General features: G+C 57.2%; 2 protein-coding genes across 6 annotated transcripts; both read right to left on the bottom strand.

Annotated features, from left to right (window-relative positions):
• Positions 1–111: 111 nt before the first annotated feature.
• MTMR11 (myotubularin related protein 11) lies at positions 112–4798 on the bottom strand. Its single transcript, XM_033082688.1, is given in 15 exon segments — positions 112–438; positions 1096–1356; positions 1644–1835; positions 2030–2200; positions 2292–2467; positions 2547–2617; positions 2818–2881; positions 2974–3095; positions 3173–3261; positions 3341–3428; positions 3522–3760; positions 3854–3996; positions 4078–4150; positions 4554–4733; positions 4736–4798. Coding segments are annotated over 15 exon segments (2028 nt in total). The 3' UTR covers positions 112–342.
• Positions 4799–7675: 2877 nt separating this feature from the next.
• Positions 7676–24599, bottom strand: OTUD7B (OTU deubiquitinase 7B). 5 transcript variants are annotated; one of them, XM_033082685.1, is made up of 13 exons: positions 24527–24599; positions 18689–18812; positions 18375–18545; positions 18046–18264; positions 14394–14495; positions 13894–14021; positions 13368–13480; positions 12669–12796; positions 11921–12070; positions 11373–11487; positions 10750–10834; positions 9479–10168; positions 8930–9150 (listed from the first exon to the last, which is right to left on the bottom strand). In XM_033082685.1, the coding sequence occupies exons 2-13, from the start codon at positions 18759–18761 to the stop codon at positions 9031–9033; spliced, it is 2094 nt and encodes a 697-aa protein (XP_032938576.1). In that variant the 5' UTR covers positions 18762–18812; positions 24527–24599; the 3' UTR covers positions 8930–9030. The 5 variants fall into 5 exon arrangements, with proteins under 5 accessions (XP_032938573.1, XP_032938574.1, XP_032938575.1 ...); XM_033082687.1 differs by having other exon boundaries at positions 8930–9120; XM_033082682.2 differs by having other exon boundaries at positions 7676–10168.
• Positions 24600–25156: the final 557 nt, after the last annotated feature.

Raw genomic sequence — 25156 nt, 5'->3', positions numbered from 1 at the left:
GTGCCCTCTGTGCCCCATTATCCCAGAGGTCCCAGGTCCGGCTCCTGCAGCGTCCCCATTCCAGTCCCATCCCATCTCCTCCAATCCCCATCCCGGAGCTCCTCGAGCCTCATGGAGGCAGCACAGATTTAATGGAAATTCATGACCCCGCAGTGTCCGTCCAGCATCGGGGACACCTCGGGACCCGCCGCTCTGCCCTTCCCGGGACACCCAAGCACCCAAAGGTTGCTGGGAGCAGCTGCAGGGAGCAGCAGGAGGCACCGGGCTGCTCCAGAGCCCCAAGTCCTGAGTGATCCCGGTGGCATCCCAGAGTTGGGCTGGGCTCAGGTGCCCTCCGCGGTCTCAGTGGGGTCTCTGCGTGTTCCAGGCATGGAGCCGGTCCTGGAGCAGCTGCAGCTCCTCAGTCAGCCCGGCCAGGGATGGGGCGAAACGCCCACGCTGCCAAGAGAACACATCCAGCACGGCATGGGGACACGGGACATGAGGATGGGGCAGGGACATAGGACAGCGACGGGACAGGAACACAGGGACAGGGAAGATGGATAGGGTGGAGTGTTCATCATGGGACCGGGACACAAGGATGGTGATACGGGGCAGAATGTCCAGCACAGGACAGGGACAGACAGGGTAGGATGGATGGACATGGGTCCATCCATCCATCCATCCATCCATCCATCCATCCAAACATCCATCCATCCATCCATCCATCCATCCATCCATCCATCCATCCAAACATCCATCCAAACATCCATCCATCCATCCATCCATCCATCCATCCATCCATCCATCCATCCATCCAAACATCCATCCATCCATCCAAACATCCATCCATCCATCCATCCATCCATCCATCCATCCATCCACCCCTCCGTCCACCCATCCATCCCTCTGTCCATCCATCCATCCCTACCTCCCTCCGTCCATCCATCTGTCCCTGCTGCTGGACACACTAACAGGGTTACCTGGATGGACACGAGTCAGGTCCAGCCGCACCCCCAGCCCAAGCAGCAGGACAGGCTGGGACCCCCCCAAACTGGGACCCCCCAAACGGGAACCCCCCAAAGCAGAACCCCCAGGCCCCAGTTTCCCCAGTACCTGTTCCTGGGGCAGCCCCCTGAGGTAGCAGCGGTGCCAGAGCCGGATGCACGGCCCAGCGGTGCCGGGCAGGAGCAGCCCCGGGCGGGGCTGGCAGGGCCCCAGGAGCCCCCCCTGCGTCCCCTGGCTCTCTGACAGAGACACCCGGTGCGGGGGGCGCAGGGGGGCACGGCTCCACCAGGGCAGGGCGTGCGGGCACAACGAGCCCTTAACCAGCACCAGCACCAGCCTGGACCCTCTCCACGGGCAGGGGTCTCCAGGCTGGGAAAGGGGCAAAACAGGGATTAGGAAAAATTAAGGGAAATCCAGCTGGGCTGAGGGATGAGAGGGAGTAAGGATTAGGGGGAAACAAGAAGGGGAGAAATCCGTTGTGAAGGGAAAACGGGGGAGGAAAAGTGTGGTGAAAAGGATAGGCATTAGGAATAAAAGGGGCTGAAAGAGGAAATGGGGGAAACACAGGGATTAAGGGGAAAAGGGAGGGAAAAGACATCCAGAAGGACAAACAGGAGGCAAAGGAAGATGCAGGCCCCCAGCTCAGCCACACTCACCGTGCCTGGGGCCAGGGACTCAGCCGGGGTTGGGGGTCCCATGGGGTTCTGGAACTGCTCCTGCTGCTGCCGGGTGTAGCGCTGCCCCCAGGCCCAGACCGGGGGGAAGGTGCAGGTGCGGGGGCTTCCCCTGTGCCCCCCAGCGTCCTGCCAGCCCCCCATGGGCCGATAGGTCTGGCTGGAGAGCCAGGGCTGTGGGGGAACAGTTGGGAAGTCAGTGCCCCATTTGGGAATCTGAGGCACGGCGGAGAAAAGAAGGGGAAAAATGGGAGGTCTGGGGGTGCCCATTCCCAGTTTGAAATGGGGATGGAGAAACTGAGATAGAGTGAGGAGAAGGGGTGAAATGGGCAGGTTTGGGGATTTAGCAATGTGCCCCTGCCCCTCACCATGCTGCTGTGGCCCCGCTGGCGCTGGCAGCTGAAGCGGAAAGTGCTGAAGTAGGGGCTGAAGCTGCTGTCATGGAGTGCCAGGAGAAAAGCCTCAGTGAAGCCAAAATCTGCCGGAAACTGCCACAGGAGCTGCCACGTGCAGTCCAGGAACAGCAGGAACACGGGGGCCTAGGGAGGATACGGGATAGAGTGGTGTCACCTCCTCCCAGGCAGGGTCCCAACTCCTGTCATCCCGGTGGGACAGGAATGGGGGTCTCACCTCCTCTCGAGGGGCGTCCCGGCACAGCAGCCCCAGCCGGCGTGGGAAGGGGTGTCCAGCTGCCACCCACTCCCGCTGCACCAGGCTCTGGAAGCCAGGCAGGGAGCGGGCATGGGGATCCCCCAGGAGCTGCACCAGAGAGGCCAGGAGGCAGTTCAGGTCCCGGTCCGAGGGCTCTGGGGGGACAAGGCAGTGAGGGGGGGCCCCTTTCCAGCCCCCTCCATCCTTTTCCATCTCCCATCCTGGTGCCCCCACCTTGCAGGACCACGGAGCAGCGCTTCCCTGCCAGCAGCGACACCACCTCCACAGCTTTTCTCAGGCAGGTGCTGGGGGGCCAAAGGAGGGGGTTCAGGCACCCCAAAATGCACAGTCACCCATTCGAGTGGCTCATGCACCCACCACAGTGTCCCCATCACCTTACAGTGCCCCCAGGGGGGCTGGGGGGGCATTCCACCATGGGATTTAGGGTGAGTTTCCCCCCTAATGCCTCCCTACACCCCAAAGAGCCCCCTTGTCCCCTGCTCACCGGACATGGTCCAGCCAGTGTGTCGCCTCCAGGGCCGAGAGCCATTTCTCCTCTGCCACTGCACCTGGATCCCACGAGATGGGGTTTCAGCAAAGGGGAAGGGCCAGCCCCCCCGGGGGGCTTGAGGGTCCCCAGGGTCTGCCCGGTGCCACTCACCAGGCAGGCAGAGCGCCCGCAGCCTCAGGTGGGCGAGCTGGATATCGGCGAGCGTGGGCAGCTCGGCCACGTCGGCCAACACGCAGGGCCCGCGGTCCCCCAGCAGCAGCGCCTCCAGGCACCTGGGGGGCACAGGAAGCCCCAGGTGGGGCCAGGCCAGGGGCACCCCCTCAGCCCCCCTGGGCCCCCCGGGACCCACCTCACATCCTCGCTCCCTGGCTCTGAGGCCGGGTGAAAGCTGGCAGCTCTCAGCAGGTCCCCCCCACCCGGGTGGTGCCAGCACAGGCGCTGCAAGAGAAATGGGGTGATGCCTCCACATCCCCCTCCCAGTGCCCCCCACCCTGCCAGGGCCTGCCCAGGCACTCACAGGCACCCGACGCTCCTGGAAGTGGGCAAAGGTTCGCTTGAGGTCATGGTCCAGAAGCCCGCTGGGCACCCACAGGTACTGGGGGAGGCTGTGGGAAGGTGGGACACAGGGTGGGGTCCCCCAAATCACAGGTGCCGTTGCCAGTGGCTCAGACAGCGCCGAGGAACTGACGGGACTGTACCTGGGGGCCATGTCAAAGCGCTCATTGACAGCGCTCACCCTCCAGCCCGCAGCACCCAGACGCTGCAGCTCCTTCTCCCAGTCCCGCAGACTCTCGAAGAGCAGGGTGGTGGACAAACCTTCCTCCTCCTCCTCCTCCTCTGGGGAGGCTTCGCTAGGGTAGGACCAGCCATCGGGTCCCTCGGCAGTGTCCCCCAGCCACGCGGCTGCCTCCCGTGCCTGTGCGATGGCATTGGCCACCTGCGAGGGCAGCCAGGGGTGGGGTGTGAGGCTTCCCCATAACCGAGGGGTACCCCAGAGTGAGTACAACACTTCTGCACCTCCCTGGCTTACCCGGAACGCCTGCGGAGCCAACCCGTTCTCGGGGAAGTAGAAGTGGAGCAGGCGGAAATCCCGACAGAAGACAGCGAGTTCCTCGGGGATGAACTTGAGGGTGGAGGCGGCCGTCAGCACCTTGGGCTTGGAGAAGCTGCTGGCTGGGGCCGGGGGGATGAGGCTGTCAGGACCAGCTGAAGCCCGCCCAGCTCATCCCTCGTGCCCCCGCATGTCTCCATTACCTGCCACCAGTTTGTGGATGCAGGGCAGGGCCACCTCACCCTCAGCGTGGATGAGACCACGGGAGCCAGGAGCCTGTGGGAGAGTGGGGAGGGCTGGAAACTACCCCAGCGTGTCCCAGGAAGGGTGGTGGGGATGAATCTGGACCATGTCCCTTGTGCCTTGTCCCCCACTATGTCCTGCAGAGTTCCCAGGGTGAACACGGCAGGTTCTGCAGTAAACGAGGAAGGACGGGCTAGGATGGAGCTGGGCTGGGACTCAAAGATGCGGTGGGGCTGAGCCGAGGGCCGGGGTGCGGTGGGATGAGTTCGGAATGGGATCGGGATGCGGTGGGATGAGCTCGGAATGGGATCGGGATGCGGTGGGATGGGGTCGGAATGGGATCGGGATGCGGTGGGATGGGGTCGCGCCAGGGCAGGGGTTCCCCCCCGCGGTCCCGCTCCTGCTATTCCCAGCGCTCCCGGGGTCCCCGTCGCACCTGGCCGGGCAGGAAGGCGAGGCGGCGGTCGGTGCAGAGCAGCGTCCCCGGGACGGAGCCGCCGCCGTTCCCGCAGCGCTGCCGGGCGCCCGCCGCCTCCTCGAGCACCCGCTCCCCTGTGGGGACCGACACTGGGACCGGGGCTCCGAGCGCCCCGAGCCTCCCCAGGACCCTCGGCCCCCGGCCCCGGCCCTACCTGGGAGCCCGGAGAAGGTCGGGCGGCGGCCGCCCGGGACCCCGCTCATGGCGCAGGGACTTTGGCCGGGCGGGCCCCGAGCGCCGGGGCCGGAGCGGCCCGGGAGAGAGCCCCGAGCGCCCGGCCCGGCTCCGGCATCCCGCCCTCCGCTCCGGCATCCCGCCCTCCCCTGGCATCCCTGCCCCGGCATCCCGCCCCTCGGGGCCCGGGATTCCACTCATCCCGACCCCGGGACCCCGGCGTTCCGCCCCTCGCCATCCCGGTGCCAGGTACCGGCGCTGGGGAAGAGCGGGGAGCCCGGGGGAGCTCCGCGGGCGGACGGGGAAGGGGCGGCAGCCTCAGGCTCCCCAGGAATTCAGCGTTGGGGCGGGGGTACAGACCCGTCAGGACGGGCGGTTCTGGGGTCCCGCAAGCGCTGCCCAGTGCAGGGAACCCCCAGAGCCCGTCAGGGAGGGGGCCCGGGGCCCCTGCAGGGCACAGGGCAGGAGAAGCTGCTCGGTGACTCACGGCAGAAGCATGGAGCCCTCTCCCAGCCCAACGCCGGCTCCCGAGCCAAGCCGGGCTTGCCCTGCCTCGCCGAGCCCCCCAGCGGGTCGATGGTGGCCCTGGGGCTACCTGTGCCAGCCCCCAGCGCCACGGGACCTCGGGCACCCCAAAACACAAAGCCCGAGGTAGCAGTGCCTGCACGTGGCAGGATAAACCTGACACAACCCAGGCACATGGAAAACTCGATGAAACTCCAGTTCCAACTCTTTATTTTTTGGTGTATTTCCCCCCAGATTTTTGGGGCAGCCCCAGTTTTGGAGGCTGCAGCTCGTGGACCCCAATTTTCCTCCTGCAGGAGAATCACCTGGCAGAGGTTACCGGGGGTTCGGATAGGATTTTGGCTCTGGCACCTGGCAGATGAGAGGAATTTCCTGGAGGCTTTGAGCCCAGAGCTGCTCCAAGCCAGGACGGGGTCAGTCTGGGCCACAGCAGGAGAAAGGATCCTGGAAGAAAATCATCCAGCACAGACAGGGCGTGGGGCGTGGAGCGTCCACTCAGTGCTGGGAGGAAGGAAAAACACCAGGAGCTGGGAGAGAAAACCCCAGTGACAGAAATCCTATGGGAAACTGCTCCCGGGGTCTCACCTTCCATGATCCATCTCCAACCACTCCCAAACCTTTTTCCTCTTTCATTTAAAGCTTCACCATCCATATGGCCCACGCTGGATTTTATCTCTAATTTTGTCCTGAGACCCAGGTACCAAAGGGAGCACCCCTCTGGGATGCAGCTGGGAAAAGGCTCCAAGACCAGGGAGGATGGACAGAAGCAGCGAGGGGAGGGTGTTTGAGGGTGTTCTTTTTTAAAATGAAACCCATGAATTAGTATCAAAATGGAATCACACAATAACTAATATAAATAATAACCCCAAAAATAAATAATAAATGATAAACAATAACCCCAAAATCCCAATAATTAGATGGAGAAGGGGATGAGGAGCAGCAATTCCCCAAGAGGGAACTGGGCATGCCCAGAGCCCTTGGGGTGAGGGGATGAAGGAGCCTCAGGTGCATCAGCTGAAGTTTTTTATTGTCAATGAGTCTGTGGTGCCACAACGAGGCCACAGGTACAGCCCAAGTGCAACTCTCCACCCCTGTTCACTGGGAAGCTAAATATCACCAATTAAGCTGGAATTAATTTTTTAAAAAAATTTTTTTTTGTGAATAAACCACTAAAGAATTAATTCAGGTCACTCAGTGTGGCGTTAGTGAGACCCAAAGCTGCCCCGGCTCCCCCCGCCGAGGGCCGGGCAATGGCGACAGTGAATCTCATTTAATCAAATCAAATCAAATCGCATTAACGGGTTTTACACAGGCTGAAAGACAAAGTTTTCCTCCACCAGGATCTGATGGCAGCAATTTGAATCCCAACCACACCAGTAAGTGCACTTAGTTTCACCTTGGGGTCACACCACAGTCTCCCCATCCCTCCTGGGGGCAGGTTTGGTGTTATCTCCTCCAGTTCTGGAGTTTTCCTTCCAGGACTGGTGCTTTTCCTGTGGGTTTTCTGCCTTCTCCGTGTCCTCCCACAACCCACCAAACCAGTGAGCAGGCCTGGGGGTTTCCCATCCCCACCCCAAGTCCAGCATCTACTGGGATGGAGGTAACAGGAGAGCAATTCCCCCAAAACCCGAGGAAGGAGTGATGGATCATCACCGAGCTCCTTCCCTCCCATGCCCTGGGGCATCCCTGCTCCCGGTGCTCCCAGCACAGCTGGAGGATATTCCCAACACCAAGATAAAGCTGCTGCTCCGATTTGGGGAAAAAGAAACATCAGAAACTGGAATTTAAACCAAGTGCCCATAAATAGTGAAGCGTTTGGGTTAGGTTTTAACCATTTCAGCTTAAAATTTGGGGTGAACCAAGTGGGGGCAGAGCCTGTGCCACTTAACCAGCACTGCCTGTCCCTGCCCCGGGGTTAAAGTCCACTGGAATTCCTGCAGTTTGAGGAAGAAGTGTGGAATTTGTTCTGAGGTAAGAGGAGCCAGTTGGAGCGGGTTTCACACCCTCCCCTCCCCACAGCTTCAGCCATGCTTGGGGATTCTATAAAAACAGGGAAAGCAACTTACACTGGAGTCAAACCATCCCTAGGGTGTCTGAAATTTGGATTTGAAAACCTGCGGACAAGAGGAATTGCTGGCTGCACTCAAAGCGTTGGGATCCCACTAGGAAAGGCCTTAATTCAGGGGGTTTTAGGTCTCAGTTAACATCTTTAGGGCCAAGTGTAAGGCATGGGGTGATCCCCCGAGCTCAGCACAGTTCCAGCTCCTCTGCCCAAGCCCTCATCCCTTCTCTTGAAAATGGCCATGGGCAGGAAGGGGTTGCATAGTTTCACGCCTTCTGGAAAATCAACCCAAAAAAGAAAAACAAGGGAATGTTGTAAATCTCTGGCTGAAGGATATAACTCCTGTTTTATTTCCGTGTGATAGGAAATGCTGCACCTCACTCCGTGCAGGATCAGGCCCGGTTCGGGAGCTGCAGTTACCAAAAAACCCGAGGAATTCTGTGCAAACATCGCAGTGCTAAAGTGAATCCCACTCTGGGAGCCAGGGGGCTGGGATGGGGTCAGGAACGGCGTGGGACGTTAGTCACAGGAGGATTTTACCTTATTGTTCTGCTTTTTTAGCCCTGTTATCAAAAATATGGATTAATTCCGCAGCCTAAAGGTCAGTTGGTGGCTCAGCACAACGGAGCCAAGTTAATCAGGATCAGAGGTAGTACAGAGTAGCTGTGCTCAAGTAGGAGTTACATGGGGCTGTGACCCCCCCGCTCCACCCCGGGACTGGGGGTGCTCTGGGACCCCTTCCCAGTGGCTATTCCTGGGGGATTTGCCCCACGCCACTGGGAATTCCTGGCAGGAGATGCTGACCCAGGATCTCGCCTCAGCTCTCCTGGGGGTTCTGCACAGGAAGAGGAACCTCCAATCCCTTGAGCGCTGGGAGTCCCCCTGGCTCCCCCCACCTCAGAAAGAGTTTAAAAACAACACGAGCTCGTCGGTAGGAGAGGGGGAGACAGAGGCCTGAGCCTGTCCTGGTGCTCGGAGTCATCCAGGACATCACCTCACCAATGTCCAACTCCAACATGGTGTTGCTCAGTACCAGCAAAAAGAAATACAGAATAAAACCAGTGTTAAAAAACTCCATTAAAAGGTTTGTGATGCTCAAAATGGGGCATTTTTGCTCCGTCCCAGGTGGTCAGGAAGCAGGAAGGACCTGGTGGGAGCTGCTCCCCCTGCCCGCTCCCAAAGCTTTGGTCTGGTTTATTAAGTTTTTGAGGAATTCTCCCCCCTCACCCTGTGCTCCGACCCAAACAGCCCCCACTGTCCCCAGGCACTCCTGGGAATCCTCCTCCTCCTCCTCCTCCCTTGCAGGGGCTCTGGGAAAGCAGGGGCTGGTTTCCCCCCTGTCTCCCTCCTGCACCCCCTCAATCCCACCAGCCCCCTGCCACTCCCAGCCCATCCGGCCAAACGCCTGCTCCCACATCCTGCAGAGTGGGAGAGGAGCGTGGGTGGGTGTAAAACCAAAATGGATCTCTGTTATTGCATTGCCCACGTTGTTCCACGGGTCCGGATCCGCACAGGGGGAGCGTCAGAACCTGTGCACCAGTGCCTCCCGCTCCCTGCGCCGCAGCTCCTCCTTGTAACAGCACGAACAGAAATTCCCAGTCTCTGGGTGTCCATAAAAGCTGCAGTTGGGCTGTTTGCACTTGGTCTGCTGGATGTTGTAGAGGGCTTGGCTTCTCATTTTATCCACTGTTCCTCCCTTGTCCTGCTCGAGGAATTCCCGGCAGCCGTTGCTGTGCAGGGGGAGGCAGCCGGAGCCCTTGCACTCTGAAGGGAAGGGAGGCTGGATGTCCATGTCTGTGGGGGAGAAGCAGCCCAGGTGGGCAGGGCCGGGGGGGCAGGGGCCGAGCCGGCCCTGGTGGTGCCGGGGCAGGGTGGCGTAGGGGGGGAGGCTCCCGCAGGGGCCCCCGGCCAGCTGCCGCCGGCCCTCGGGACACCCGGGTGGGTGCAGCCCCTCAGCACTACCCATGGAGGGCCTGGGGAAGGTGAAAACGCCAGAATAGCCGGTGGGAAAAGCGGCTATTTTAGTGCCCACGGCCGGCTCCAGGGGCTGGGGGGGGTAGGCGGGGGGTGGCTGGGAGAACACGGGGCTTGGCATCGCCTCGTCGCTCCGCTGGGCACCCACCTCCCCTTCGGGCCTCTTGGCCAGGGCAGCGCTGCCCAGCGCCTTCTTCTCCGCCTCCTTCTGCCTCTGCTCGGCATGGAAACGCTCCTCAGCATCCCGGAGGTACCTCTCTATCATCTCCTCCTGGAACTGGTGCCGGGTGCTGGTCTTGAGGTGGCTGGCGAAGATGAACTTGCGCTCGCCCTGCATGGCGGCGCGCAGGATGCTCAGGCTCAGCCGCACGTCGCTGCTGTACTTGTGGGGATCCGACGGCTTCTCCGGGGCTGCTTTACCTGCACACGTTCTCTCTGCAGGAGCCAAGTCTCCTGGGGAACATTCCTCTTTGCTGTCTTTCCGTGCTTTCAGGGATCCTTTCTTCTTCTTCTCCAGGGTGTCTCCTTGCCCGTTGCTGATGCCGCCCTTCACAGCTTTGCTGTGCATCAGGCCCCCCATGTTCTTTTTTAGTTTGCTGCCCAGAGTCTTCCCGAAGCTTCCCAGCTTGTTGGCTACCGAGTCTGCCCGTTTTTTATCCTTTTCCTTCTCCTTCTCCCGCTCTTTCTTTGGTTTCTCCCTGTCCTTGCCTGCCCTGGTGCCCCCATTGCTGGCAGAGCTGCTGCACACCGACTCCTTGTCCGACTCGCCCGACTCTGCTGCCGAGCGAGCATCATCACCTGCGGAGGCTGTGGGGGATTCTGGCTGAGCCAGAGGCGCCTGGGGAGGAAGGAAAGACAAATATCAAAGTCTAGAAACTCCTCAGGTAAAGATTTTCAGGTGGAAGGTGAAGCAAAGGAGGTGGTGTTGCTTGGAACATGGAGAGGATGGCGCCCGGACACTCAGAAAGGCGTGTCCTCAGTGCATCCTGCTCATCCCTACTATCCCCTAAATAACCTGAGATATTCCAGGATCTTATGATTCTACTCTGTGATTTTGTACCTCCACTTGCTTGAGGTTTCAGGTGCAAAGCCAGGGAAGAGGAGGGTGAGACTTGTCCCAGTCTTGAGGCAGCCATAAACCAACAACTCCCATTTGTTTGGAGTATGGGGCATCCCTGAGGGGCATGGGGGCTTCTGGGTCGTGTGAAGACTGAAAACAGGCATGGAAAGCTCTAGGGAAAAGGTGCCCACCCACAAACCTGAGTGACTTCCCTGCTCTTGGAGCAGATCAGCCACAATTCCTGTGGGAACAAACCCCCACAAGAGGCAGAGCCCCCAGGTAAGGCCCTACACCAGCTTCCCTGTGGAGAGGAGGGCTGAATAATTCATAGGTAAAGAAGATCCCCCTGGTCCCTTTACCTGCATGTCACAAGGCAACGTGATCCATCGGACATTCATGTAGCTGTGCAGCAGGTGCAGTTTGGCTTCCAGCGACAGCGTCACGCTGGCATTGGAGCAGGTAAAACCACAAGTTAGAACTACTCCCATCTTCCACCTGGAAGTATCTCCCCCCATATTTACATTATTCCCTGTGTTATGTATTGAAACGGCTGTTTTTGTTCAAAATCTCATCCAAACCAGGCATGATCTGGTGGCCACCACCCTCCCTACTCCAGGGACCCATGACACAGGGATTTGGTGGCCAATGAAAAAAAGCACCTTTTTTGTGCTACTCCTCCTTCTGCTGCTGGTGTCTTGAGCTACACCCAGCCCAGAGCGCCAGGATCTGGAGCATCATCTACTTACTGTGTGTGAATGAAGCTCATGAGATGTCACAGCCCCACCCAAATCATATCAAAATGAAGGAAAATGAAGGAACAGCTGCTCCATCCCCATGAACAGTGTCATTCCCTGGGCACAACTTTGATCCAGCACAAGAAATCCCAGCTGGGGTCAGGACTGACTCCTTCACCCGTGACCTCTCTGCAGATCACCCAGACCCTCTGTGGAGCCAAACCCTGGATCACCTGCAGATCACCAACCTGGCCAGCTTGACATTGTCACTGTCGTCCTTCCCCCACTGCCACTCCTTCCCGGGATCCACGGCGAAGTGCACGGGGAGCAGCTTGTGCTCAGAGTCTGTCAGGGGGATCACAGCTGCCCCGGGACAGAAATATCACATTTAGAGTCCAAAAGGAGCCAACTCTGAGCACCCACCAGGAGCATCTTCCCCCTGATGGGAATGGCCTGATGGCAAATCCCAGTGACCACCAGTGCTCGGGATCACAGAACTGTCAGAGCACCATGGCATGCCTCATGACCCCCACAGGAGAGTCTCTTCACAATATCCCATCTAACTCTGCCCTGTGTCAGTGGGAAGCCATTCCCCTTGTCTTGCCACTCCAGGCCCTTGTCCCCAGTCTCTCTCCAGCTGTTGGAGCCCCTTTAGGCACTGGAAGGGCTCCAAGGTCAGGACACTGTTGGTTTTCTGGGCTGACAGTGCATGTTGACAGGTCCTGGTCAGCTTTTCCCCCCAGCACTCCCAAGTTCTCCTCCTCAGTGCTTCATTCACCTGAATCTCATCACCCACCTTGATCCTTTGAGTTTTCCTTCTGCTCCATGGAGACCAGGGCAGAAAAATGGGCTTGGTCATAAGCCAGAACCAATGGAGACCGGTGGCATTTGTTGGCTGGGACCTCCAGGGGCAGATAGATCCCTCCAAAGGGAATTGGGGCAAATGCTGGGAAGAAACAAGAAAGGTTAGTTCTGATCACAGGTTCAAGAGTTCAAAGTTGTTTGTGCAGCAACTGCTCCAGAATGAGCAGTTTGCCTCAGTTGAGGGCTTACCCGCAATTATCTGCCTTTTCAGGGGACATTAAACAAAACCACAAGCCAAAATAGATGTTTATTTTACATCAGGAGTATTTAAAATGTAGAATGAACTCGTATTTTCTATAAAAAGCCTTCCTCTTCACTCCCCCACAAGACAAACTTTGCCCACAGAAGGATGGAAATTGATTAACCTTCTCAGACAGGAAACTGAAGCTGATGGTGGAAAATCTGCCACCCAGGGAACGGAATTTCCCATCTCTAGATGTGTGTATAGGGGCAAAAGAAAAAACAAAAGCAAAAGAAGAAAAAACCTCGTGTGGATGCCCTCAAAGCAGAATAAATTGGGTTGGGAGCCAAGCCTAGCCCTGTCCCCTCTGCAGGCTTTACCTGCAGCAGGGCAATTTTCCCCAGTCCCAGTCCCAATTCCAGGTTCAACCCCAGGAAAATACAGGGTAGAAAGGAAAGGTGGACGGATCAGAGAGGCTCTGGGAAGAGGTAGGCCTCACCTTCACCGCCCGAGTCCCGCAGCATCGTGTCTGCCACCACCACAATGGGTCTCTTCAGAACGTGGGCCAGGACGAAGACGTGGAACTCCTCCAGGCTCTCGTACACCGGCTCCTCTGAACTCTCCACCCTTGGGGAAAGGAGAAAGTGAGTGCTATCCCCTGGATATTCAATCATTTGCTTTGTAACAATAGGAGGAGGTTTCACAGTCAGACATGCAGAGGTGGGTGGACAACGCTAAGGCTGACCTCAGCACTAATCTGAGGGTTTAGGTGTGGATTCCCAAAATGTCCTGCTCCCAGACAAGGGCTCGTGCCCAAGGAACACCCAGCTGCTGCCTGGCCTTGCTGGGAGTTCCTTATCTAAGGAGCTGGACATCTGTGGCAGGGAAGTGTCCTTGAAACAGCAGTGAGATGGCAAAAACTCCCAGCTCTGTGTTATTCATTTCAGAGCAAGCAACACAAGGAAACACAAGGAAAATATTTATTCCCTGCTCAATCCACGTGCTACGCCACAGAAGAGGTCATGCAGCACCAGAATCCTTTCCCGGGGTGCTCCGTGTGCCTTGTGCTTCCCTGGGATCCTTTGTCCTTCCCAAGGAGACAGACAGACCAAGACAGACCAAGACAGACCCACTGCCCTGCCCTGGGGCACCCTGAGAGCTGTGCCCCGAGGGAATGGACGCGCTCCCTGCTCCGTACCCGCCGCAGCCGCCGCCGTTGGTGCCGTAGTGCACGCGGGGCTCGCTGGACGCCAGCTTGATCAGCTCGTTCCACTCCTTCTGCCACTCCTCCTCCGTGTAAACCAGGCCAGACTGAAAAACAGCAAAGAGAACCCAAAATCCTCCAGGTAAAGCTCTTCCAGGTGCCCCAGCACGGGTTTATACCCACAGCAGAACTTTTCTCTATGGGTGTGTGCAAAAACATACAGCATACTCTGCACCACGTCCTCAGATATTCAATATCAAATATCCTTCGCGATATTCATCCAAAGTTCCCCTCTCAATTTAAACCCATTCCCCTTGTCCTGTCACTTGTCCCAAGACCTTTCCATTTTGCTGCAGCTCTGACTGCAGGACACCCCTTACCACAGCACAGCCCGACGGCACAGGAGGGAGTTGCCCAAAATTCCAGGCCCTACAGGAAGCACCTCCCAAACCCAGGGGATGTTTTCCCAGGATGTTCCCCTTGGCAGAGAGGGCCCAAACCAACATTCAGTGGCTCCCACCTCCTTGTTCTGCTGCGTCTGCTGCCAGCGCCATCTCCGCCTCAGCGCTTCCCGCTCCGCTCCCTTGTCCATCAGGGTGTAGAGGGATTTCCGGAGCATGAGATCCCGGTCATGGAAGCCCCACATACCTGCAGGGAGAAGGGACTGGGAGGTCAGGAGAGGCTAGTGTCACTCCCAGACCCACTGAGGTCCCTGCACAGACATGCCAGAGAAGGGAAGGGGCTGCTCCATCATCCCACATTTCCTTCAGGAATCCAGGGAAACTGGCCAGACAGACTGGGAGAAGGATTTGAGAAGCACACAAGCAGCTGGCAGCCCCTTCCCTTCGAGCCATCCCGCTCCCACAGAGCCCGAGCTCTGCCACTGCTCTTGCACACCGAGGAGGAGCAGCAGCATCCTGATTTCCCACCACACTGGGTGGGTCCTGCTCCCAAAGGGGGATCCTGGCTCCTGCCCAGGGACTGGTTGGTTGTGTCCCTGGGGATTAAGCCAAGCCTTACCCAGGGAGGCAGCGTGGAGCAAGCAATTCCCATCGCCAGTGGTGGCCAGGGGCAGCAGACGCTGGCAGCTCGGATCCACCGTCGCCCACCAGTTGAGACGCCCTGGGGAGGTTTGGGAGAGCGTGAGACTGTGGCACAGATTGGGACTGGGGGAGCCTGGGGAGCACCACGGGGCTCAGCCCTTCTGAAACCACGGCCAAAAACCAGCTGAACAAGTGGGGGAGTGCCTGGCCAGGTGGGAAGGCACAGACCCATCCCAGGACTAGGGGAGAAGAGTCAGGACAGTGACAAAGCAACAAAAAGAAGAGACTGGAGCTGCAAAACTTCCTGGGGATGCCACGAAAAGACCAGGCTGAATTTGGGGTCACACAAATCAGAATTGCACACAAATAGGAGCCGGGACTTCCACCTAGAGCAGATCTCCTTTATCTGTTTTTCCCCCACATCCCTTATTTCCCTCCCCATAGCACATCAGGCTGAAAACGCCTCCAGGAACACCCAGCACAAACAACTTTTCCAGGGAAAACCAGCCTTTTCCTGTTTTTTGGAACCAAATTTCTCTGGTTCCAACCCTCTCATGGCCGGGTTTCCCTGCTCACTGTTTTTTAGGCAGAATACTGCAGGATTTCTGCTGATCCCAGCAGCTTTCCTGCTGCAAATGCAAACCAACAGCGCTTCAGACCGAGAGTTTTGGGTCATTGTGGTGATTCAAGTCAAGAGCAGCTAAAAATAAAAGCTAGGAAAAAATGCCCAGTGAGTCCAGTGTGGCTGGAGTGTCAGCCCTTCCCAAGGGAGCAAAGCTGGGGTGGATCAGGACTCTGAACCCCCTGTCCATATCTCGCCCTGCCCTCAACATCCTTCCTTAGCTGCCACATCTTCCAGGAGTTTCTGGATCCAGTGCAACAGGCAGGTTTTTGGCTGGATGAGGCTGTTTAGGCTTCCAAGTTGTATCTAAACTGCTCCTGCAGGAAACCAGCCCTTTCCCATCATTTCCAAAGAGCCTCTCCTTCCTCTGGAGCATGATCCCTGCCAGGGATCCCAGCACACAGACATGGGATTGCTGGAAATGCTTTGTACAACCTCAGGGAGAGCAGCTGGAGAGGAACTGAATGCAGAAAACAGGGGTTAACACATCCCAAAACACTAGAAAACAAAAAGCACCAAGTTCAGTGTGACACAGGCAGGTTGTTCTTGTCCCCAGCACCAGGAAAGGGATCTGCCAGAGCTGGAAGCGTTCTGCACTGAGCCTGGGGACAATGGCTCTGCACGGAGAGGCCGGCTGTTCCCTCAACACAGCTCCTGGCACGGCGGAGTCGGGAGCCTGGCCAAGTGGCCCAGGGCCAGGGGAGAAAACACGGTGCCTCACAGGAGCTGTCCCACACACAATGCTGCTGGGGGCAGCACCGAGAGCTCCTTCTTGTCCATCTCCCCTCACTCCTGCAGGATTTGATGCTCTTTTCCACGGAGTCTGTGTGTCCGGTTGGCGCTTCAGAGGTTGTGCAACCTCTACCCAAGTCAGATCTGAGGGGGACACACCTTGGAGAGGTATTTCTGTGCCCAAGTGTTTGCTCTGACTCTGGTTACGCAAGAGAAGTCGTCTCCAAAGGAACCGCACGCCCAACCCTCCTCCCAGTGTTTTGCTCCCGCCGAGGCGGCGGAAAGGCCAAGAGGCTGCCCACAAGTATTGAAAACAACACATTTCTCTGTGTGTGGCTCTCAAGAGCCAGCCCTAAGAGCTCTGCAAGGAAACCAACTGGATTTAGGAGCTTCAGGGATCTTCCCAGAACGGCCACGGTGGCAACAGATCTGCTGCACACAGGAAAAGTCCAGTGGCATCCAGAGGTTCCCTCTGCATCCAGCACCACGACCCTGTGTTATCCCACGGAACACCTGTCTGTCCCCACAGGGTGTTTGGGGAAATCCTGCTGCACCTTCCAGCAGGAGCCACCTGAACAGGTCATGGCAATGGGAAGGAACTGATGTCTCCGCCCAGCCTGAAGGGAGGATTGCCTCATCCAAACCACAAATGGCTTCCCTAAGGCTACTGGGAATGGGAATCTGCTCTGGCTGCGTGACACAGGGAGAGTCCCTGGGATTGCTCCTGAGGCCAACACGAGGGATTCAACACGGACACAGACACTGTTGGCCACCCTGTGTGGCCACCAGAGGCCAACGAGGATTTCCCCCGCTAGACGTGAAGGACCAGGATCAGCATCTTTCAATTCTTCATTAATTTTTTCCCCTAATATCCTCAGGTAAGGCACCATGGACTGCTCCTCCCTGTGTGCCACAAGCACACCCACTCTGCAGCTTCCCAGCTCAGAGCAAGGCTTGATTCCCAGTCCACAAGGGTTTTGTGTCAAAGGACACCAAGGCTCCACTGAGGGCCGAGGTTTCAGCTCCACCAACACCTCTCCATACCACTCTGAGCACATCCAAAGCATTCCCAGAGGATCTCATTGAAGTTTACAGCCACTTTGAAATCATTTACTCTGCCACAATGGTGTAACAGAACCTCTGAATACACGGGGAAGAGGATCTGAACATTTATTGGGCTATAAAATATTTCCTTAATCCCATGAGGATGGTATGTGCTAAATTAATAACGGGAGTCTCTGTTGATCCCAGCACCATGCTCAAAACCCTACTTGGAATCCAGCTTGGAATATTTCATAGCTGCACTACAGCCCTTTGTTACAGACAAAACACTCATTTATAACAACCCACAGACACTCAAGTCTCTGAAAGGCATTTTCTGAAACTCTGAATTTCTGAATTCCTTCCTGTTAACAGCATCTCAGCACACCTGGAAGTGCCCCCAGCTCACGGATGGAGCACCCAGTAACCCCCAGCCCTTCACCCCATTTGTGCTGGGACACAGGAACCCAACCCCTGGCTCCAGTGGGATGAGATCTGGGGTTTATCTGCACCAGCAGCTCTGCTGTCACCGCACAGCGTCGCCGTGTAATGGGATCACTGAGATCAAGTGCTCATTCCCAAAACATGAGAATATTTCTTACAGCAGCTTCTGAGCAGGAGAGGCAGAAGTTGGGCCCTCAGAGTGTCTGTTATCCCTAAGGATAACGTGTTTTCTGGTATGTGCAGCACCACAGAAACAGCAGGAAGTGTAAACCCTCCTGAGATCCCTCACATGTCCTGCTCCTCCCCATGGGAACCCTCCTGGTGCCAGGGATGAGGTTTTTCCCTGCCAGCATGGATGTCCCCCTCATTCCCTCATTTACAGATCCCCCAGCAGCTCTTCAGGAGCCTGATGGAAAGCAAAGCATGGGGTTCATCCCCAGCAGGCACTGGAGCAGCAGCACCCACCTCCAGGGTCTGTAATCAATGCAGAATTTGTAAGCAGGACAAATTCCCTGTCTCTCCACGAGACCAGCAGGATGGAGCACTGGGATGCTCCAGGGGTGAGACAATGCCAGTTTTGGGATGTTTTCCCTCTCAACTGTGCACAGTGATAACAGTCCTGGGTTGTTCACACTCAGTTTCCATGGGTGAAGAGAAGTGGCTCCTACTCAGCCCTTGAACCACATCCCAAAAATGATGGAATGATTCCCTGTTGGATCCATGCGACATCCCAGGGCGTTACCCCCAAGCTGCCCACGGCACGTGGCACCAGCATGGGCCCAGCACTCACCAGCCTGCTCCAGTGCTACCAGCATGGACTGCTCGATGAGATCCCGCTCGATGAAGCTGCGGAAATCCTCGGTGTACACGGTGAGGTCGGGCAGCTGGAAGGTGCAGATGGGCATCTCCAGCAGGTGCTCGCTGCTGCTGCCATTGCTGGAGACGTGGGAACGGGCCAGGGACACGATGGAGGAGCTGGCGTGGGAGATGCCTCGGGACAGGCGCTTCTCTGGGGGAAAGAGGGAAGAGCAAAGTGGGGCAGGAGCAGCAAATCCCAGCGCAGCCAGCACCAAACTGCAGCTCTGGCAGGGGAGCTTGGACAGGCTCTGGGACACTGACCTTGCACGACGTCATCCTGGCGCTGCAGCGGGGGCCGCCCCGGCCGCGCCAGCTCCCGCTCCGGGGGCCGGGCCCCGCGGCCCTCGTTGAAGGAGTGCGGGAGGTTCCCGGCGTGCACCTGCCGGAGCTGCTCGAAGTCGCTCAGCGCCGCGCTCAGGTCCCAGTTCTTGCCTGGATGGGAAGGGAGCAGCGCTGGTCACCCTCACCCAGCATGGAAACTGAGGCACTTCCTAAACATCTGTGTGGGAAACTACTCCAGCCCCCAGCTCCCTTCTTCCTCCCGGCTCCCCATCATTATTCCCAGTTTTCCATACCTTCAAGGAGGTCTCTGGCCAGCCCCGGCTCTGCCCCCGTTGAGCGAACAAAATCCGACAGGACGATGTCCATAGCCGAGGCCAGACGGAGTCAGCGGCACCGGATCAGCTCCTCGGCATCAACCTGGGAATGACACCGGGAGCATGGATTGCACATCCCATGGGGAATGAGCTGAGGGGGATGCTGACCTCCTCCTCCAATTAACCGGGCTCTGGGACTGCTGCTTCATTCCCCAGGAACTGTGAGAACAACACCCACTTTGCTGTAACCCACATCGGGCACTTCCTTGGAAAATTCACAAACTAAACCCAATTCTCATCTCAAAGGTGGTGCAGTTTTTCTTTCCAAATTAGGAATAAGGATGCAGGAATAAATTACATAATAAATGAATATTTGGGAGCAACGAGAAAGCAGAACGTTTCTCTTGTACATTTACAGGGAACAAATCCCTGCTCCCATCCCACTCCAAGCACCCCAGCTGTGAGGCAGGGAAAAGGAAGTAAGGACAAAATGCTAGAATTAGGAGATGTGTCCAAAGAAAAATGCATTTTAAAAAGCCCCTTTCAGACAAAAAAAACCAAACCAAACAAAACCAAACAATCCCAGTTGCTCTGGCAGACAAAATCAATGTCCAGACAGAGCTCCTTTCTACTCGTGAGCCTCTTGCCAGGCTCCTTCAGCTCCAGAGCTCCTTCCCAGAGGGGAACAAAACCATAGATCTACTCCATAAATCTGGATTTTGTCAGGTTTCTGAGCCTGAGGAAGGCGTGTGCTCCTGCCATGCCTTCAAATCCTGATTTTCCGCATTCCTCGGGGCAGAGAGGGAAAGGAAGAGCAGCCTCATCCGTGGGAGTCCAGATCAGCAAAGAGCTCCATGGAATTTGGTGCTCTGCAGTTAAAGGCTGGGATAAAAATTCTGCCATCAAGGAACAGAAAAGAATGGGAAAAGAATTTATGCCAAGCTGAAAATCTGGAAGTGGAAAATCTGGGAAGGCTGGGAGAGGGAGGTGCTGGTATATCAGAGTAAATTTCAGGATTGTGTGGAACAAACCTGGTTGTTTTCCTGGTGCCTGGGAAATAAAATCTCTTTTCCAGGATTATCCCTAAAGATGGGCAAAACTCCCCCGCTGCCTTGAAATGTTTTTTCCCAAGATTATCCCTAAAGGCTGGTGGAATTCCCTAACAGCACAACTCCCACAAGCCACTGTTACATCCAGTCTTTAACATGTAATTTCTTGGCTTTGCTGGAGGAACACCACTGCCACTGTCACAATCGTGTCGTTATTCAGTTCCTGCTCCCAGAAAAACTCCGTACTCCTTCACTGCCGGAGCAAGCCGGGAGCTGCGTCGGAAGAAGTGATGCCAAAGCCCAGCGCATTCTGGGAGCAGGATTTGGCAGCGATTCCTGCTCTTACTCCACCAATTTAGGGAACATCCCTAATTAGGAGCCGCAAGTTTGGATCCTCTAATCCCTGGCAAGAGCTGCAGGAACAAGGAGCAGCCCCAGGATTGAAACTGGCTGCGAAAATGGGTAAAACTTCCTTCAGGTGGGTGTGGAATTCCAACAAGAATGAAAACTCAGCACACACAGCGGAGGTTTGGGGAGGGAACAAGCAGCACATCCCACCCCCTCATCCACGGCATTCCGAACTCCCGCGTGCACAAAAATGCCAGGGAAAACACAGATGGAAAACTCTGGGTCCAACGAGGAGGTGATGAATTGTTGGAGATGAATTGAGGGATCGGACGGAGAAATGTCCTCACCCCAGAGTTATTGATTATTTCCTCTCCCTGTGGAAGGGAAACGCTCTCTCCTCTTCCCTCCTTCCAGAACAGGTCAGAAATATGAGCCCAGGTAGGAAATCCAAGCCCCAGGAGATCCACAGCTGCAAATCCATCCCCCAGCAACGCAGCAGGTGCTGAGTACCCCACAAAGGCCCCAGGAGCACACGGGGATGCAGCACGGCTGGATGTAATCCAAAGTGAGTGATCCTGGCACATTCCAAACAGAAAATATCCAGAAAACATGTATTTAGGACTAAGCCCAGTTGTTCCTGGGATCCTGGCGATCCCAACAGTTCTTTGCAGGACACACCAGCAGGTTTGCAGCAAATGTTTAACAAATATCCCCCCACACTCCCCCAGGGCCTGAGCACAGCAAGGCTCCTGACGAAGTTCAGCCGTGCTGGAGTCGCACCTCGCTCACACCAGAAGGAGCTTCATGCAAACAGCATTCCATGGTCACACACCCATGGGAACCGAGTGACAGCCCCATCCCAGTGTGCCAAGGGATCCACCCAGCACTGACACCAACCTTCAGCCTTCCAGGCAGCAGCAATCCGCACAGCTACGCCTTTGGGAACGGGGCAAAGCTGGGTTTACTCAATCCTGGCAGCCTGCAAATCCTTCCTAACGGGAATTCACACCTTTAACATCAAATGTCCATCCAAACTAAGCGGAAAGTCATAAAGCTCCCCGGAGCCTCCTCTCTCTTGCTGCCTATGGCCTCTCCCCAGGCAACTCCGATGGTCACACACCAGGTTTGGGAAGGGACTCCCCAGGAGCAGGTGGAGCATCCTGGCCCTGCCCTCCGCAGGCAGGACTGTGCTCCCTGCCCCGACATCATCACAGAAGTCAAGAAATTGAGCGAGGAATTCACGAGGACACAAGGTCCAGGAGCTCAGTATCTCTCAGCTCCATCCAAGGGGAAATAAACCATTGGGAACGCTGAACTGAAGCAGCTCCCCTGGACCAACTGCGAAGCAGCAAAACGGGATCCATTCAAAGTTCCAGATTAGAATTTATGGGGCTTTAATCCCTGTATTTTGTTAGATTTCAATCATGCTAAAAATGCTGCAGAAACAGGAAATAATTCTCTTCGTTAGGGCCAAATCCTGACCCAAGGTCAGCCATGACCAGTGGCTCCTGTGTGTTTATAAAGCTACTTCCAGAAATATTTTAGGAGCAGCAAACTCTGACGTCTTTCCCCCGGATCTGCCACGTGATGTTTTGCTGAGGGCAGGAAGCAAGCTGGGAGCCAGGACTCCACTCACAGGGCTCTGCTCCCAGCGCAGCCCCTCTGCCACATCCCATCCCCACAGGGACACGTGGAACCCTCAGACCCTCAGGGAGCTGCAGGAGAGGCAGGAGATGCCCAAACCCACGGGAAATTTAATCCTGCCAGACCCACATGGATGTTTTTGCTCCCACCATTGGGGAGCTGCAGCAGAGTGGCAAACCAGCACACATCAAACTCCTAAACCCCAAATCCTCCAAAACCCTGGAATTTGGCAGCACCCAGGGCTAAGCAGGGGAGTCCCAAGGGACATGCAGGTGGGACATGGGAGCAGCTCCAACCTGAGCCCTACCGGAGCAACAATGAGAAAAATGAGCTTCTCTGTGAGCTTCGATGAGCGCGTCCTGACGCTCCTGGAGGAGGTTTCTGCTTCCTCCTGCTCCCCTGGACAGTGAGGGCTGCCTCCATGCCATCCCACACCCCTGTCCTGGCCCAGCAGGTTACCTAACGCCGCCAGCACACGCCGCGCCGGGATTAACGCAGCCGTCCTGACCTGACACCTGTGCCGTGGCCACTGAGCTCCCGGGATGGGACACAGACCATGCAGCTCCTGCCTCTTCCAGCACGGGAACCAACCCGGCTCATCATCATCATCACCAACAAAAACAGTTATTCCTGATAAAACTGATGGTGTGGGACATCCCCGGAGCTCATCACCCCAAGGAGGGGCGCAGTGAGTGCAGGAGGAAGTCAGAGTGAGAGGGAAGAACAGGGATGTTTGGGGACAGATGGGACAGGCAGCTGTGGCAGTGCTGGATGTGGCTGCACCTCATGCTTGGTAGGAGCAGCTCTCCAAGATTTACCATTCTGGGAACTACAAGCTCTGGATCCTCTGGCAGAGTTTTAGTACAATCCAAAAGGAACGGCACATAACCCCTGCAAACAAGCTTTTCCAGCAGGGAAAAGGGGCTCCTAAAACCACACTGGTGCTCGGGAGTTGGAGTGGGAGTGAAGTAACAGTGAGAGAAATGATCCCATTTTTATAAAGCTTCAGTGCTTCACTGAACAGCTTTATCCCGTTTTTCCCAGAGCTCTAGACACAGCTGGGCTCCTCTCAATACTCAGGTCATCCTGAACCTTGGGCTGAAGAACCCATCTCCAAGACAGACAAAAGCCCAACAAGTCTCCAACACAAACACAGCAGCTCCATCAAATCCAGGCTCTGTCCCACCACCACTATCCCTCCTGGTTATCAATTCCTCTTGCTCCCAAAATTACGGGATTCTCTAATGAAGCGCTCACAACAAACTCAGTTCTCTCAGTGTCTGCACCAAAGAAATTCCCTTTGAGCCAAGTTCTCCTTAAACCAGGCCGTGCCTATTTCCAGCCTGACCCTGGTTCTCAGCAAAGCTGGGCCTGGCACAGGCTGTCCTCGCCTGTATCCCGGGGGGATGCTCCAAGTGTCCCCTCTGCAATCGAGGCCATGGCAGCTCTATCACCAATTCCGCGCGTTTTCTCCCCAGAATGCTTCAACCCAGTGCTCTGCCCGCAAGGAAAATCCATTTTCAGTCATTTGCAGGGATGAGTTTAGGGTGTAACTCAGGACTGTGAGAGCTGAGGGTCAGAGCATCTCCCAGTGCTCCTCCACAGATGTGCCCAGCAGCGAGTGGCACAGATTCACCACGAACACCAGCAGAAAATTAAATAAATTCCAACAGAATACCGAACCAACCAATACTAAGGCACCTGGAAGAGCAGAGTCCTGAATTTTAAAGAGGGGTCTCACACCTGAAGCATGCACGGGGATGCCTGGATCCAGCTGTGTGTCCTGACAGCTGCCCCTTCAGACACATCCACAAGTGGCCACAGCATCTCCACTCCAGAAGTTTCTTTAGCACAAAACCATTTATAAGCAGCTTAAACATGCCATTTCTCAAAAAAAAGACTCAGCATGGACATGTACCAGGTCAGGAAAAAAAACCAAACCGTGATTAAGAGTGAAGAATCCCAACCGAAAGTTTGGATGTTCCAGCAACGAGGCCTTTAGGAACCCGCAGATCTCTGGTCCCGGTTGAGCCCCCCCGAGTACCCATTTCACAGACAGGAAAGCCGAGGGACCCCGCAGCATTCCCGGCGCACCGGGATCCAGCTCAGCTCCCGGGAGGTTCTGTCCCGGTACCGTGAGTGACCGCCGAGGCCTCGGAGAGTTTCCCCGGAGCCGGGGATCGTCCGGCGCCGGGGCCGAGAGCTGCTCTTCCACCGCATCCACAGCACGGAGAGCGGCGAGGCAGCCGGGAATCAGCCAGATGAGGAATTCCCTTTCCTCACGGACCGGGACCGCAAACTCCAGGGCTGTTTCTCCGCTCGTGTTTCGCTGCCGGCGGACTCGAGCCCGGCCCGGCGGAGCTCACGGCTCTGCCCCGCTCGGGAAGGGACCCGGGAGCGACCCCAGCCTGGACCGACAGCCGTGCGGATACCCCGGCGCTCCCGGGGGAAAACAGGTTCCAAGAGGACAATTATTTGGCCCGGGATCGGGAAAATGTCACTGCCGTGCCCCGGGGGCAGCCCCAGACCGGCCGCGGCGCGGGGGAGCCCTCTCGGCCCCGGCCCGCAGGCCCCCGGGCTGAGGCGGGACCCGCAGCCGGGACCCGCACCCCGGCACCCACCCTCGCACCCCGGGACGACCTCCGGGACCGGCCCCAGAACCCGCACCCCGACACCGACACCGGGACCCGCCCCCGCCGCCCCCTGTGGCCGCGCCATGACCCAAGGCCCGGCCCCGCCAAAACTTTCCCGAGGCCGCGCGGGGGCTCGCCGTTACCTACGAGAGACTCCATGGGCGGCCCGGCGCGGCCCGGCCCGGAGCGGCCCCCGGGCCCTCCCGCCGTCGTCGCCGCCGCTGAGGCCGTTCCCGGGGCGGGGGGGGAGGGAAGGGGGGGGCGGAACGGAACGCGCCACCCGGAACGCGCCGCCACCCCCGTTCCCGCCCGGAACGCTTTGGCGAGCGCACGCGGCCGCGCCGGGAGGGGCCGATGGGGGCGTGGGGAAGCGGAGCGCCCCCTGGCGGCGTGACGGGGTGTGCGGGCCCGGGACCCCGAGAGGGGCCGAGACCCCCGTGGGGATGAAACTCCAAAGTGGGGATGAAACCCCAGTGTAGGGATGAAATCCCAGTATGGGGCTGAAACCTCAGTATGGGGCTGAAACCCCAGTATAGGGCTGAAACCGCAGCGTGGGGCTGAAACCCCAACGTGGGGATGAACCCCCAAAGTGGGGATGAAACCTCAGTGTGGGGATGAAATGGAAACGTGGGGCTGAAACCCCAGCGTGAGGCTGAAACCCAGCGTGGAGATGAAACCCCAGCGTGGGGCTGAAACCTCAGTGTGGGGCTGAAACCCAGAGTGGGGCTAAAATCCCAAAGTGGGGCTGAAACCCCGAGTGGGGCTGAAACCCC

This window comes from Catharus ustulatus, chromosome 30 (genome assembly GCF_009819885.2).
Source record: "Catharus ustulatus isolate bCatUst1 chromosome 30, bCatUst1.pri.v2, whole genome shotgun sequence".
Taxonomy (NCBI): Eukaryota; Metazoa; Chordata; class Aves; order Passeriformes; family Turdidae; genus Catharus; species Catharus ustulatus.
The sequence above is the reverse complement of the archived record's forward strand: the minus strand, read 5'-3'. Positions and strand labels throughout refer to the sequence as shown.

What these genes read in the sequence shown, in the direction of transcription:
- OTUD7B (XM_033082682.2), bottom strand. Translation starts at nt 18,761, where the DNA reads ATGGACATCGTCCTGTCGGATTTTGTTCGCTCAACGGGGGCAGAGCCG. An exon ending in AACGGCGGCGGCTGCGGCGG is followed by an intron (nt 12,797 to 13,367) that starts GTACGGAGCAGG and finishes CCTTTCCCCAAG; the next exon opens with GGTGGAGAGTTCAGAGGAGC. An exon ending in GACAATGTCAAGCTGGCCAG is followed by an intron (nt 10,835 to 11,372) that starts GTTGGTGATCTG and finishes CTCCAATGCCAG; the next exon opens with CGTGACGCTGTCGCTGGAAG.